At 32.3% G+C, this 16135-nt stretch overlaps 3 protein-coding genes across 3 annotated transcripts; all 3 read left to right on the top strand.

The window, feature by feature from the left end:
- The first annotated feature begins 3641 nt into the window (after nt 1–3641).
- On the top strand, nt 3642–6730 carry LOC123920773 (probable nucleoredoxin 1). Its single transcript, XM_045973088.1, has 4 exons — nt 3642–3897; nt 4761–5240; nt 5347–5826; nt 5922–6730. Exons 1-4 carry the CDS (start codon nt 3805–3807, stop codon nt 6576–6578), a joined length of 1710 nt encoding a protein of 569 aa, XP_045829044.1. The 5' UTR covers nt 3642–3804; the 3' UTR covers nt 6579–6730.
- A 136-nt stretch (nt 6731–6866) lies between these two features.
- On the top strand, nt 6867–8068 carry LOC123920774. Its single transcript, XM_045973090.1, has one exon. The coding sequence runs from the start codon at nt 7417–7419 to the stop codon at nt 7891–7893; it is 477 nt and encodes a 158-aa protein (XP_045829046.1). The 5' UTR covers nt 6867–7416; the 3' UTR covers nt 7894–8068.
- A 3785-nt stretch (nt 8069–11853) lies between these two features.
- Nucleotides 11854–15582, top strand: LOC123924751. Its single transcript, XM_045977720.1, has 6 exons — nt 11854–12025; nt 12962–13105; nt 13182–13343; nt 13839–13961; nt 14386–14529; nt 14978–15582. The coding sequence occupies exons 2-6, from the start codon at nt 12968–12970 to the stop codon at nt 15419–15421; spliced, it is 1011 nt and encodes a 336-aa protein (XP_045833676.1). The 5' UTR covers nt 11854–12025; nt 12962–12967; the 3' UTR covers nt 15422–15582.
- Nucleotides 15583–16135: the final 553 nt, after the last annotated feature.

Here is a 16135-nt window from a genome sequence, read left to right as displayed (position 1 = left end):
TTTCGAAATTCTTCTATTGCTTGTGTTCTTCCGGAGCGGTGATCGTGAAATTGACATCGTTGCAGCAAAAATCACCAAGAAAACAAGTAATCTCCCCAATCTTGATGGAGAAACCATCAAAATCCGGTGTAATCGAAGGAATAGAAACAGGAATAATTGGACTTGCGAAGCTGCCAAAAACGAGTGAATTTGACGAAGTTGATGATTCCAGACCTTGAGGAAAATTGCTGAGAATTTCAACATCATCAAATTCATCTTCTTCACAATATTCAGAATCGTAAGCGGAAAGCACAATCTTCATCTTCATCCCTTGGGTATCGCTCTGATACCATGTTGAGAATCATGGAATCATAGGGATGGAGATCATACTCATAAGCAAGATAGAGAGCATAAGAGTGTTCATGAGGAAGATACTCATAGAAATTCATATTGAATTAATATAGATTGATAAAAAAATGAATAAAATGTACAATTGAGTAGTTTATTTATAGGACTATTTGGAGTAACTAACTCTCTAACTAACTTTCTAACTTCCTAACCAACTTAGTAACCTATCAACTAACTCTTATTGATTAACTAGGATCTATATTCTTAACATTTATACTCTATAAAAAGAAGTACAACAATTTATTTCTTTAAAATAGAAACCTCAACATGGATTCTCAGCTTCACATCTCAGCAGTAACCCACCATAACTCTGGTAGTGAGATGTGGACCATGCTCTGCATATGTGTAGCATAGTATGGTTGAGAGACTTCAGAGTTAGGGATAATCCAAAATAGAAATTCAATCTTGATTCATGCATACTCAACAATCTTGCATTTCTACGTGATGAACACAAATATTGCATTTATAAGCGGCAAATAAAAGATAAGAACTGAAAACAAATCAAATTTCACTTTTAAAGACATCAAAGTAGTAAACTAGAGCGTTTACTTTGAAAAATTCTAGGTTTTAAAAAATAGAAACGGTATAGGAAATCGTCGTTACCGTCTTTCACCATTTTTATTGAGTAAAATAAATCACGCCGATACGGCCACGACAAAAACACCATTATGGCCCCAACAAAATGCTAAGAGAGACAGATAAATCCATTTTTTCATTTGAAATGGATAAAAGCCGCATTTTTGGTACATATATTAATATAAATTACAAAGTACTATTTTTGGTACATGACTATATTTTTAATACATTTTATATAAATTGATTGAATATTTGTCAAAAATATACGGATCAGATGAATATCCATCCATTGAAGTTTTTTATTTTTAAATGCAAAAATTTTATTATAAGGGAGTACAAGGGGTACTTAATCTCTTACAATACAAAGCATATGATTAAATGTTTTGGAGACATACAAGAGGATTAACACACGAATCATAAAAAGAAGGAGGATTTCCGTTCTTTGTGACCTCTAAACCAAAACCAATAAGTAGCTTTTATATCATCTATCAATAGGAAGTCGTTAGGAATAACCCCATTGAACACCACGTTATTTCGAACTCCCTTGCCAGTTTTTGATTTAACCATTATGCCAAATTCTAAAAAAATGACTCCAACCCTCCAAAGAAGTCGATACATCCTGGCCTACCCATCTATAAACAGCTTTCCACACTCTTGTAACAAAAGGACACTAGAAGAAAAGATGGGAGCAATATTCAAGAGCACACAAAAGATACACGGAATCTCGGAATTTAATGTGGATTAAGCAAAATACTTCTACGATTAAGCGTTGCCCTTGTTGGTAACTTCTCTAAGAGTAATCTCCATCCAAAAATATTAACTTTAGACGGAACATCCATTGAAGATATGATGATGGATCGGATTGGATTTTTTAAAAAAAAAATTTAATGTTAATTGAAGGTAACTGGTGATACCAAATGAGTTATAGTCATAAAAACTATATTAATGTCCTTCTAAAATAGTAATCATACTATTTGTCAAAAAATTAATGCTTCGCATTTTTATCTAACATATCGTTTTCAATTTCCATTTTTTTTTATAATACACATCATTCTACACTATATTTTGTTTTTGACTCACTTTCCATACAAACTCACTTTACAGTACAAAATGTGAAAGAAAAGAAAAATGAAAATGTGTTACTTGTTAGACAAGATAAGAAACTGTATATCTATAATCTATAACGATATATAAAAAGGATAGGTGAGTTTGGGATGAACTTTGCAATATACCTATTTTACCCTTGACTTAGTTTCACAACTTCCATTAACTAATCAATTTAAAAAAATAAAAAATAAATTCAAATCATAAAAATGTGAATAAGTGGCAAATGAGTTGCTTATACATGAATGATTACCAACAATATCCTTATTTTTTTAGCAATAAAAAATCTTTTATTAACAAATTCATCATAACATAAAACATTTTTTTGGACATAAGTTATACACAGGCAGGCGCGAAACGCGTCTGTCTGGCCCACTAGTAAGGAATAAAAAGAATATAAGTCCATGGTCATTAAATAAAGTATTGAGAAAAAGGGAACGTGTTTCTTGTTCACGAAGTTGTTCTATTAAAACGTTGGATGGGAAAGAACGATGAAAAGAAGAGGAACAAGAACAAAATTTTCAATTAATTTTCCTTGACAAAGTGATGTTCTAGTAAAATCTAAACAAAGTTGACATGTGTGAAGTCTTTGTCGTTGTTGCTTTGTCATTTTCCAACTCTGATCATAAATTTGGACCAATGAAATACAGACACGTGAAAGATAGTGGTTGGCTTATTAATTAGATCGATCAATGCGTTCCCACTGTGTTTGTGTTAAGAAAGAAGATGCCCATCATATTCCACGATGCTGCTGATTGTACTATTGTCATTTACCCGGCAACTTCTTTTGAAAGATTTTTAATTAAAATTTACATTTCTTTTAGTTTTTCTTAGGCATTTCTTTTAGTTTTATTAATTTATTTTATTTATTTCTATACTTTTTATTAGATTTAATTAAACTATGTTTTCAATGGTTAATAAGGCAAAGAATCTTTATATTGTTGTTGTGTTGGTTTAAGAAATTCGGCCTCACAAAAGAGATATGATGATAAGATAGATATAGTAATAGTGACATAATTAAAAGATAAATGTTATTTTGACACAATTTTTTAAATGAAAATATAACATCAAAGGGTAATTTTGTTATTTTTTTAATAAAAAAAAAAGGTGAAATTGATAAAGTATAAATGATGAGGGTGAAAAAGAGAATGACATAAAATGACAAGATTGCCCTTTATTGTGTATTTTTGTCTCAAATGAGCAATGATTAATATCTTGCCATGAAGTAAATATAATTTTTTTGAATGGGTTGACTAAGTCAACTAGTTTGAGTAAAGGTTAAAAGGAGTTAAAATGTTAAAGACTCATGGAGAGTCTTTTTTATTATAACATCATAATATATTGAGAATCTAATGTATATAGGCTAATAATTTTTTAAAATATAAAATTATTTTAAATTTTGTAGGTACAACATTTTATATTTGAATCCAGACAACATCGTATTTTATATATAGAGATCAGAGTTCGAATCCAGACACTTTATTTATCAGCGGAATTTCTAACCATAAACTATTTGACAAAAAAAATTGAATTGATTAAATATTTTATATTTATACGCTTTTATTGTATTTCTTAGGACTCTTTGCATAAACAAATAAAAAATAAAAAATCTTAGCCCACATAGCACGTTTCCCACCTAGTAGTATAAATAAGCAGTCCTTGTTTTGCAAGTCTTTGTATTATTCAGTCACTCACTCACTCACCAATTATTATTCACTTCACACTACCCAGCTAGCGATGGCAGATTCTGTTGATGTGACTACTCACGATGTTCTCTCCATTCTCTCTTCTCCCGGTACACATTTTCTTCTCAAAAACAACGCTGATCAGGTAATTCCTTTTCTTCTTAGCTTTTCTACTTTGTTTAGCTACTTTTTTACTTCTTTTTTATTTTATTTTATTAATGAGTTGTTCCGCAAAGGATGAATTGTTCCGGAGAATTCAAATTAAATTTCTACTCATAAACAATTCTTAACCAGATTTTACAATTATTTTTTAATTAAGGTTTCTAAGTATTTGATTAACCAAATTTTAACAAGATTATTCAATTATAATTTTGCTTCTGAAATTGTGGAGATACTAAAATTTTGGGACTAAAGTGAAACTGATTCTCTGCTTATGCTGTTTCTGAATGATCAATTGGTATTCATTGCGGCGTATATGTAATTAAGTGCTAATCTTCAGTCAGATGCTGAATTAAGACAACATTGTTTTGGATTAAGTTATTTTTTATTATGTATTTGTTGTTGAAATGCAAAAAGAAAAAATGGAAAATAAAATAAGGATTTTTTTTAAGACTGTGGTACCCAGGACCGATTATTCCGAGCGACACCAATCCCAGCGTCCACTAGCGAGAACGGCAGAACCCACTCTGTAAGGATTATATATGGTGAATTGAGAAATCATCGGTTGTTTCGTTCTTAATAAGAAGAAATTTGATAATATAAGTAGTGGTGATTCATTTTGTTCGATTGAAGTTATTATTATTATTACATTGAATAAGTTGATTAAACTTTCTTGTAGTTGAATATAACATTTTATTCAATTGAATTAAGTTTACTAACTTTAATTTAGTGTTCTTTTATTTGACATTGTATGTGGCCTATGAGAGATGATTGTTTCAAGTGGAATTTTATTTATACTCATTCCAAGGGAACATTGTGGTGCTATTTCTTATATTTTGGAATTCACAGGTTGGAATTGATAGTTTGAAGGGGAAGAAAATCGGTTTCTATTTTTCAGCTTCATGGTGTGGTCCGTGTCAAAGATTCACTCCAATATTGGCAGAGGTGTACAATGAACTCTCTCCAAACGGTGACTTTGAGGTTGTTTTTGTCTCAGCTGATGAAGATGAGGAGGCCTTTAAGAATTACTTTTCCAAGATGCCGTGGTTGGCTATACCATTTTCTGATACAGAGACACGCAACAGCCTTGATGAATTGTTTCATGTAAATGGCATTCCTCATCTTGCATTGCTTCATGAAACTGGGAAAGTTATTACTGAAGATGGAGTTGACATTATCCGTGATTATGGAGCTGAAGGATACCCTTTCACATCGGAAAGGGTCCAAGAGTTGAAAGATCAAGAAGAGGAAGCTAAGAGGAACCAGTCCTTGAGATCTCTATTGGTATCTCGTTCCCGTGACTTTGTGATATCATCCGATGGAAACAAAGTAAGCTAGTAACATAACTCTGTATGATATAGTAGTTTCCTTTACTTATTATCTAGTTGTTTGCTACAAATCACGTGGTTCATTTATGACCTTTCCCTTTACACAGATACCTATTTCCGAGCTTGAGGGAAAGACAGTTGGTCTGTATTTCTGTGCAACTTCATACAGATCATGCGCGTTATTTACTCAAAAGCTTAAGGACGTTTACAAGAAGCTGAAGGAAAAAGGGGAGAACATCGAGGTTGTGTTTATACCCTTAGATGATGAGGAAGAGTCATTGAAGAAAGAGTTAGAAAGTTTGCCTTGGTTATCCTTGCCTATCAAGGACAAAACCTGTGCAAAACTAATTCAATACTTTGAGCTCTCAGAACTCCCGACTTTAGTTATTATTGGGCCAGATGGGAAAACTCTTCATCCTAATGTCGCTGAGGCCATTGAAGATCATGGAATTGATGCATATCCGTTCACTCCTGAAAAGTTTGTCGAACTCGATGAAATTGCAAAGGCTAAAGAAGCAACTCAAACTCTTGAGTCAGTTTTGGTGTCTGGGGGTCAAGACTTTGTCATTAAGAATGGCGGGGAGAAGGTAAAACTTCTTATCAAGTAAATTTACTGAATTATGTTGAGTGATTCCCTCATTTTAATGCGATATTAACTAGTTAGCATTTATCCTCGTTTCAGATTCCAGTGTCAGAATTAGAGGGGAAGACCGTCCTCCTCTACTTCTCAGCCCACTGGTGTCCTCCATGCCGAGCATTTCTTCCAAAACTCATTGATGCATACCATAAGATTAAGGCACAAGACAAGGACACACTTGAAGTCGTTTTCCTCTCAAGCGACAGAGATCAAGACTCTTTTGATGAATTCTTTGCAGGAATGCCATGGTTGGCACTTCCCTTTGGTGATTCAAGGAAAGAAATCCTGAGTCGCAAATTCAAGGTATCTGGAATCCCCATGCTCGTTGCGATTGGACCAAGTGGCCGGACTGTCACCAAAGAAGCTCGAGATCTGATTGGGCTATATGGGGCAGATGCATATCCTTTCACTGAGGAGAGAATTAAAGAAATAGAGGCAAAAAATGATGACATTGCAAAGGGGTGGCCTGAGAAGGTGACACATGAAACACATGAGCACGAGCTTGTATTATCGCGCCGTAGGATTTATTATTGTGATGATTGCAATAAAGAGGGACATATTTGGTCATACTTCTGTGAAGAATGTGACTTTGATCTCCATCCAAATTGTGCACTGGGAGACAAAGGAAGCGTAAATTCCAAGGAAGAAGAGAAGCCCAACGATGGATGGGTTTGTGATGGAGATGTCTGCACCAAAGCTTGAACTCTGCTTGTTGTATTTTGGTGACTACTTTTTATAGTCATTTTTGTGTGATCGTAGTTCTAATATGGTTTGTGATGCATAAAATAATTTGAATGTTTTGCTATTGTCATGTGGATGATATCTTAAATGTGTGATTTAATCTTTTGCATGAATCAGCAGGCCAAAAGTTATGGTTTTTCTTCTTCCCAATCACTTTATCTTAATCTTGACCATTGCTTCCAAATGTAGAAGCTTGCAAATTTGAATTAAGTGCTACTACATACATGAACAACAATTTAAAATTTGAAAAGCTTCTATGTAAAGAGAAAGCATAAACACAAAAGTACATCTTTTTAATTCTCTCAATGTCAGCAATCACCTAGTAAAACAATGGTTTGTACTTTGATGGAGAGTATTGAAGAGGGAGAGGGTGTGTCGTGTCCAAGAGCTCCAAGATAGATGCTCTTACTTTTCCTCCTAAAAAAGCAATTAAAAGAGCCAACTACGTAAAGAACATAGGGAATATATATATATATGTATTTTTATAAGAAAAAACAAGAATTTCCTCTCTTCTTCCCGTTTTAAATTCTAAAATCCTAACTAACAATGGTAAATACTGTGAACCTATATTATGGTACAAATTTTAAAAATCCTACTTAATTATTTTGCATTATACATAACCTCTTCTCATAGGTAACCAACCATTATCCAGTATCCACCATTGCTTGATGAATTAACCGAAATAAAGCCTTGCTATGCACTCAAGGAACAAATAACTTCAAACTCTTAATACCAAACCCTCTTACCCTCAAATTCCCAAATACTTCTCAACCCAAAACATTTCTCCTTTTCCAGTTCAATGTCTCTTCCAGCTCAACAACAACCACAACCACAACAACCTGTTCAAGTTTACCCAAAAACAGGCACAAATCAACCACCTCCCCATCATTCAAATGGGAATTTTGGGACAGTTTTCATTGTCCTTGCAATAATATTAGTCATTTCAGTAGTTGCTTGTTTACTCGGACGCCTCTGCAATCGACGCAACTACAACAATAACCAAAGTCGTCAACACAACAGCCTGCAGAGACGGCCCGCTAAGCCGAATAGGCAGCAACAGATTCATGATTTTGAAACAAGAGAAGGTGACATTGAACTTGGGGTTGACAAAAGAATGCCTCCACCAATAATTACAAGGCCTAGAGGACTTGCTTTTGAACCACCAGCATGCACAAGATCTCAGCCACATGGTAATATTAATAATGGTCACAATCACATGAAAGATTTTGAAATGAAATCTGATCATGATAGTGATTATCATAGAGCTGGTTTATGACCATGATATATGGAACTATATATCCAATAATAGGACCTTATGTAAGATTAGCCATCTTATCTTATGCTAATAATCATTCCCACTATGTGTTTAATCCCTTCTTTTATTTGCTTTAATTTTTACTCCTATAGTCATCCAAATTCATGATGTAAATGTAATAAATTATATTTTTATATTTTGCATGCATTCAACTTTCTTTTAGAAATTTGTCAAAAAGAAAAACTTTCTTATAGCAGTGTGTAGCAATATATATCAAACATTATTGTTGAGTTTAATTCAAGAAGTTTCAATGAGGAAGATAAGAATGGTGGAAGTTATTATTAACAAAGGTGGATAAGCCCTTATATAGCTTTAATCCAAAACAAGTTACATAAGTCAAGTTTGCGCTTATCCTGCGCCTAAGACAGTGGCCAATGACTCATGCTTAGGCGCCTAACACACGCGTATCAACTGATAACAAACTTAACAACTTTAACCAATGACCACCCACATTTAACTAACTAACGAATAACTTGTATCACAAGTTATTAACCAACTAACTATATGATACAAAGAACAATGTAAACATGAATCACATAACATCAATTATTATGAAGTTTTTTTCTCTCTCTCTCTCTAAGAAATCGATTATTCTTTAAAGAAACAAACAAGTGCTACAAGAAAAAAAAGGTAAATTGTGCCGATTTTAAAGTATATTGTGGTAATTTAAACCGCAACTATATGCATAGCATACATTTTCAACCACCACAATTTCCACCATCACCGAGGTCATTTCAGGGGATTCAAATAGTGAGATATATTAAGTGTGAGTTAAGTCTAATATTATTTAGAAGAGTTGATGTTGAACAACATATAATAAAGAGTTTTAAATTGCGGTTTGCATTTGGCATTTGCATTGCAGTGTGATTTTCATTCATATTAATCTCTCAACTATGTATAAGCACCTTATAATTAGTAATTACTGCTCATTGAATAAACTGAAACTGAGAATCTGCAATTGTGGATAAATAGTTCAGTGACATAATGGTGTGTCATCTTATATAGTTTGTGAAAATTTAAAATGATTTCATATTGCAACAGCCTTATTGCGCATTGCAGTAACCGCAATGACCGCACGTTACAGTATCCTCGACCGCAATTTAAAACCATAATAATAATAATAATAATAATAATAACAATAATAATAATAATAATAATAATAATAATAATAATAATAATAATAATAACAACAACTTAATTACCATCACTATTTGTGTACTTGCACTTATAATTCATAACAATTAATGGCCTATGTTATAAACTTTGTTTTTTATGTGTTAAATGAAAGTGTTGATATACTTATCAATAAACATAATTGAGCGGTACAACTAGAGGGTAGGGTATATCACTTCAATTTGGTGTTAATTGGATGAACATCAAATATGGCTTCACTTTGGTTTTAAGCAACAAATGGTTGCCTTGCTTGTTTGTTTTTCTTTGCTGCTACACGTTTGGTCCTTACGTTTATTTTAGGTTTTAATTTGGTCCTTTACGTTTAAAAAGTATCAATTTAGTCTCTTATGTTTCCATTAGGTTTCAATTTAGTCATTTTCGTCACTTTTGTCACATGTGACAGCTAGTTTGCACATGTGGACAGACAAGTGGACACTTTGACACACTGACACATAGGGGTGCTCAAATCCAAACCAATCCAAATAAAAATCGAAAACCGATCCAAAAAAACCGAAAACCGCAAAAAACCGAAATTTTTTGGATGTGTTTGGATGTTCTTTTGTGAAAACCGCTGGATCGGATCGGATTTCGGATTGATTTCTTAAAACCGAACCAAACCGAACCAAACCGCATACATATATTTTAGTATTTATTTATCTTTTTATTAGTATAAATATATATATATATATATATATATATATATATATATATATATATATATATATATATTTATATATTGCATTAACTTTTTTTTTCATTTTAAATTTTGTTAATGCTATATGTTAGTTTAATTTAATCTATTTTAAATTTTGATAATACTATATGTTAGTTTAATTTAAATTTTTTTTTTACTTTTTATATGTTTCGAATATAATTGGTAATTGTCATTCCAAAATATTAATTTTCAATATATTATGTTATATTTTACATCAAACTTAATATTTATTTTGTCAAAAATGTCAAACTACTATTTTGTAGCGTTTTTTATAATATTTATATTTATTAAAAAAATTACAATTTATAATTTGGATATCCAAAAACCGATCCAAATTAAACCGAATAATATTGGATCGGATTGGATCGGATTTTTTTTATTTGTCATCCAAAACCGAACCAAACCGCAAATGAATTTATTTTTGGATCGGATGAGTTTTTGCCTCAAAACCGATCCAAACCGAACCGCGAGCACCCCTACTGACACATGTATAGTTCAAACGGTGTTAGTGATAAAACTAACGGAAAAGACTAAATTGAAACTTAATGAAAACGTAAGGGACCAAATTGATACTTTTTAAACGTAAGAGACCAAATTAAAAACTAAAATAAACGTAAGGGACCAAATGTTTAGTTAAGCCTTTTAAAAAATATATTTAAAATTTGGATCTCAAAATAAAATATAAAGGTACAATAAGCCAACACAAAAAACTAATTCTTACTTTTATCTACTACTTCTGTATTCTAACATTGTATCAAGGTCGAAATAATTTTTTATTAGACTTTATTTATATTGTGACTGAATTTTGGATTACTACATTCCCTTTCTCGGAAATTAAAGGGTTAATAAAAAAATATCAAATAAGAAATCCGGTACCCAGATACTTGATATGGTTGATATGAATTGGTAGAAGGAGTTGATACAATAATACGTAATTATCATTTTGGTAAAATGATACTTGATATGGTACAAATAAAGGCATTCAATCCGGCATGAATACTATTTTATGCATGTTAAAAAATTATTGAAAAATTACCTAAGATCGTCAATGTCACAAAGAAGTTTGAATGATCTAGCCGTTTTATGTATTGAGAAATATATGATAGAACATATTGACGTTGGATATTAAATAAAAAATAATAATTCAATGTTTTTTTGAGAATTTAAATTTTTTATACTACTTTTTAGTTAGGACAGAAACATTATACAAGTGGTCTCATGAACTTAGTTTAGTTGGTAGAATATTACATTATATATGTAAATGGCCGGGGTTCGAACCTTAGTCGTCCCACTTATCCATCTTAATGGTGGAATATCTAGCTACTAAACTACCTTACCCCAAAAAAACATTATACAAGTGGAGTCAATATCTATAAATACTTATTTTTTTTTTGGTACAAATACTTAATTATTAATTAGGCTTAAATGCCGTTTTGGCCCCTCAAGTTTCACAATTGTTTGATTTTGGCCCCCCACATTTCAATTGCTTGATTTTAACCCCTTATGTTTCACAATTGCTTTATTTTAGCCATTCAAGTTTCAATTGCTCGATTTTGGCCCCCAAGTTTACCCCCTTTTACATTTGCTAGTCCCCTGTTGACTTTTTTGACTAAAAATGCTTATGTGATATTTTAAAAAAAAAAAATGTTTTAATTAAAAAATAATAATAATATTTGCTTTTATAAAAATGTATTAAAAATTGTTTTTTTTTTAATATAAGGTTTAATAATTCTTTTTTATTTAAAAAAAAAGTTTACAAAGTTTTTAAAAAATAGTTCATAATTTTTTTTTACTTTTTTATATAAAAAAATTATTTTATAAACTACATATAATAAAAAAATATTTTATAAATTAATTTTTAAAAAACAATTTGTAATTTATTTATATATTTTTAAATACTTATTTAATTTTAAAATGCCACATAAAACTTATGAGAGGCCAAATTAAAAAAAAAACTTATGTTTTACCAAACATTATAAAAATAAAATATTAAAATGTGAAAAGTCTTGATTGGTGCAATGGTGCAGACAAATTGAACATGTATTGCACGTGACGTTCCTTCCTCCTACTTATCTTCATCTCCCATTCTCCTCCATACTTTTCAATTCTCAAAATTTTCATTGATTAATTCATTTCCCATTGCCAAAGTTCCAATTTTGAAGGAAAATTCTGGGTTTTGTCTAGATTGATCATAGTTTTTACCTTGTAAGTTCTTTCACTTCAATCTCATCTACCAAACAAACATGACCATTAACCATTCTGCTTCTTTTATTCTTTGTTCTGCTCTTGTTTTGTTTTGTTTTGTTTTGTTTTTCTTTGTTGTGTTTTCTGTTGGGTGATGCTTGTTCTAAATTTGGGTTCAGCTCATTATCTTGAAATTTTGTGTTTAAACTTGGTTGAGTTATATATATATATATTCTAAATGTGGCCATACAAGGAAAAATTTCACCTTTTATTACTGTTGGAAAAATGATTATCTTTTGCTGAAAAAAGAGGCACTTTAAACTCCTGAACTAACTTGTAATTGGTTCTAAAGTTATATTATGTTTGGATAACTAAAACAATCAAGGTTTTAAATCGTGTTCGCCTTTTGGATCCTTGATATTGCAGAAAATCATAGCTAAATGTGGTTGATAATATCAATTGTAGACCTATTTTTAAACAAAAATTATAGTAGCTAAAATCTTAAATCGCGACACAAACACGCTTGTGTTTTGGATCACCAACATCGTCGAAAATCACTGTTAAATGCAGCTGATGCTGCCTCAACTGCTATTGCAGTTGCAGTCCTTATATTGAACCGACAAGATAATGACCGTGGTTTTTTATTTTAAATCACGGTCATTATCTTCAGATAAATCACGACACATTTGTGTTTTGGATCCTTGATATTGCAGAAAATATGTTAAATATTAACCTACGCTTTAAATTGTGTGACAATCGTGTTTTGGATCCTTAAAATGTCGAAAATCATTGTTAAATGTGGCTGATACAACCCCAACCACGATTGCAGACCTATTTTTAAACCTAGAATTTTACTACCTCCATCAAGTTGAGAAATTTATGACCGAATAGAACCTTAAAATTTATCTGAAGATAGACTTGAGCAATGTGTTTAACTTTTATATTTAAAAATTCCAGGTTCTTATGAAGGGTGAATCAGAGGTTACAAAATTTAGCTTAGATGCCAGAAAGAATGAAAAAGATAGGTTTCCAAAAGTATTGGATCCTGCAATATCCAATTTTTTTGTGCAGTTACCTCACAAGTTTCAAAATATTGTAAAGGTAAATCATCAATCCAGTGGCTTAAAATTTAGTATGAACCTCGATTTGCGCTTAACTGATTATTTTTTTACTACAGAATCAGCTGAGCAGATTAGCAAAACATGAAGGAATGAATTGGGGGAAATCTGTTCAGAAAAATGGGAGTGGAAATTTTATTGCATCTGAAGCTGAACTGAATGAGCAATTGCAAGCATGGAAAGAAAATCCTTCTTGGGTTGATAAGCCACCACAAATAAAGGTGAGGATTTGTTAACATAAAATTGGTTTTCTTTGGAAAATGTTGATTTCTTATTGAATCAAATGATTAATGGATTTTAATTGCTTTAGAAAGTAGGTAGAATAGTTTTCCTTAGAGGTTATTCATTAACCTGTTTCAGTCTATGAAGCACTGGCACAGACAAAGACACTGGGCGAACATTTAGTCGTCAATAATAGCTTTATAAATTAAAAATGATTGTTTGTAGTAAACACTAGTGTCAGTGCCATGTTGGTGTCGGACACTAAGACACGCCCACAATCTGAAGTGTTGGTGCTGCATAGGTTCCTGTTGATTTAAACTCGTTGCGATACTTTTAAAATTTATAAATAAAGCATCTACTATCTGGTATGGTTTGTTCAATTCAGTTTAGATTTAGAAAACTTTCAACTTAATATTCATATGCCTTCAACAAGAATTGAAATAGTTTCTGAAATCTCTGTCTGTTTATGTCTCAGTAAATGTTCTTTTTTATAGGTGACTGTTCCCAAAGGCTCTCTTTGCAACCTAGATGTAGAAGTTGATGTCGGACTTCCCCCTGATGCAGTATATAATATCGTGATAGATCCTGACAATAGAAGAGTTTTCAAAAATATCAAAGTAGGTGACTTCATTCATATATTACTCTGCTCAATGAGTTTGGTTTGGTTACAATTACAACTATCCTAAAAGAAATCATTGAAGAACGTTATTATCGAAACCAAAACATTGTTTCTTGATTCTCAATTGTTTTTACTTCTTCTTTTTTTTTTTGGTATTAACCCTCCGGTTCCCGGGGGAAGGGGTCCCGATAATCTAGAGTTCGGCCGCGAGGTAAGTAAAATCTGGCCAAGAATTGTTCCCCACTTGGATTTGAACTAAGGTTCTCCCGAACGATTCGTCCTAGGGAGATCTCATTAACCACTTGAGCCCAATGTCTTGGTTCAATTGTTTTTACTTCTAGCTTGTAAAATTTATCAGTTGCATATTTATAGTAGTCTCCTAAAGTTATGCAATTCAACGTGGCAATGTCTTTGTTGGTCAGGAAGTGGTATCCAGAAAAGTTTTGGTTGATGAGGGCCATAGACAAGTGGTTGATCTCGAGCAAGCAGCCATTTGGAAATTTCTTTGGTGGTCAGGGACTATTGCAATTAATGTTTTGGTTGATCAAAACAGAAATGACTACTCTGTAAGGATCTATCCCTTTTTCGAATAATGAAAGGATTCTATATTTGTTGCACATAAATATTCGAGGCACTTATAAATTCACCTCGCAGATTTTCTTTGACTGCAAGGCATGTTTTGGGTGGAAGATTTGCTTTATCTTAAAAGAATAACATTGATAGATGATCATAGAACATTTGAGTCGCACTTAATTTGTGTTACTGACAAATACCAAATATCACAAATTGGAGAATGTTAATTAGTTATCAGATATGTTACGCGGGGGGGGGGGGGGGGGGGGGGGGGGGGGCTGAAGCCTTCGATGTCTCCAACTTGTACGTTCATCCCCTAAATCACCTTATCACTCCTAGTCATACACATATATTGAAGCTCAATGAACTCAGATAGTTTTACATTTCATCTTCCAAAAAAGGATGTATATCTTACATACTGCTACCTAATTTTTGTTTCAGATGAGGTTTAAGCAAACCAAGACAGGATTCATGAAAAAATTTGAAGGCTGTTGGAGGGTAGAGCCGTTATTTGTCGACGAAGCAACCTGCTATCCCTTTAAACCTAAGACAAAGGAAGACTATAACATGTGTACAAGAGGAAAAGGAAGAATCGGATCTAAAGTTCATCTAGATCAAATACTACAGCCAGCTATTGTCCCTCCACCTCCCATATCATGGTATTTGAGAGGAATCACTGCCAAGACAACTGAAATGCTTATAACTGATCTACTTGCAGAAACTGCCAGAATCAGAGAGGGATACGAGGCTGAAAAGTCCAAAGAAGAGATTCAAGTAAAAACTGGTGAAAATTTGGACCTACTTGCTAACACGAATAACATTAAAGAGAGGTGGACTTTACGGAGAAAAAATGCGAAGCAGAGCCATAGAGGACCGTTAGCTTGATAAATGATTGTCCTATGTATATTTTTATAATTTGAATTGCAGCAATCTGTTTAGATTGCTCCATAGTTATTGAGTTCACTTTTGGCTCATTGCATTCCAGTTTGGTGAACTGTTGTTTCGATTTCTCAAAATATTAGAGCTGTTACCAAGGGATGACTAAATTGTTGAGTATGCCAAAAATACTATAGTGGACTTTTCAGCCTCTAGTATTTTTCCAATTCTAGAACAAAACACTGAAAATAATAGTGGTACACCGGCGCTACCCGAATCCCAAAAATACTATAGTGGTATAGCGGATAGTGGGATGACTGCTATTGTGAAAACTAAAAAATCATATACAAAGTAAACATAAACTTTGACAACATACATAAATACTCAAAACAGAAAAATACTCAACTATACACAACTAAAGGGACAATCAAACTTCATAATTATAATCAACTTTGTTGTTTCCCATCTAAATAAGCTTTAAACGAAATCAAAATGACATCCCCATCAAAATCAAGTTCAAAATAAGATTCCATCAAAATCAAGTTCTAAGAGTAGTCAAAATAACATCCCATAAAAAAAGATACAGGCTAGTTGTAAATGTAAACAAAATAAATTGTACAAAAAGGAAGGAGAAGAATGAAAACAAAGATGAACCAAGAAAGAAGAACTCAACACAAACATAAAGTAGAATGTAAGCCATTGCTCAGAAACAGAACAAGGAGA

The sequence above is a fragment of the Trifolium pratense genome, linkage group LG4 (genome assembly GCF_020283565.1).
Source record: "Trifolium pratense cultivar HEN17-A07 linkage group LG4, ARS_RC_1.1, whole genome shotgun sequence".
Taxonomy (NCBI): domain Eukaryota; kingdom Viridiplantae; phylum Streptophyta; class Magnoliopsida; order Fabales; family Fabaceae; genus Trifolium; species Trifolium pratense.
Note: the sequence above shows the minus strand (reverse complement) of the source record. Positions and strands in the feature narration are given on the sequence as shown.

What these genes read in the sequence shown, in the direction of transcription:
- LOC123920773 (XM_045973088.1), top strand. Translation starts at nt 3,805, where the DNA reads ATGGCAGATTCTGTTGATGTGACTACTCACGATGTTCTCTCCATTCTC. An exon ending in TATCATCCGATGGAAACAAA is followed by an intron (nt 5,241 to 5,346) that starts GTAAGCTAGTAA and finishes CCCTTTACACAG; the next exon opens with ATACCTATTTCCGAGCTTGA. An exon ending in TTAAGAATGGCGGGGAGAAG is followed by an intron (nt 5,827 to 5,921) that starts GTAAAACTTCTT and finishes TCCTCGTTTCAG; the next exon opens with ATTCCAGTGTCAGAATTAGA.
- LOC123924751 (XM_045977720.1), top strand. Translation starts at nt 12,968, where the DNA reads ATGAAGGGTGAATCAGAGGTTACAAAATTTAGCTTAGATGCCAGAAAG. An exon ending in ATAAGCCACCACAAATAAAG is followed by an intron (nt 13,344 to 13,838) that starts GTGAGGATTTGT and finishes TCTTTTTTATAG; the next exon opens with GTGACTGTTCCCAAAGGCTC. An exon ending in AAAACAGAAATGACTACTCT is followed by an intron (nt 14,530 to 14,977) that starts GTAAGGATCTAT and finishes TTTTTGTTTCAG; the next exon opens with ATGAGGTTTAAGCAAACCAA.
- LOC123920774 (XM_045973090.1), top strand. Translation starts at nt 7,417, where the DNA reads ATGTCTCTTCCAGCTCAACAACAACCACAACCACAACAACCTGTTCAA.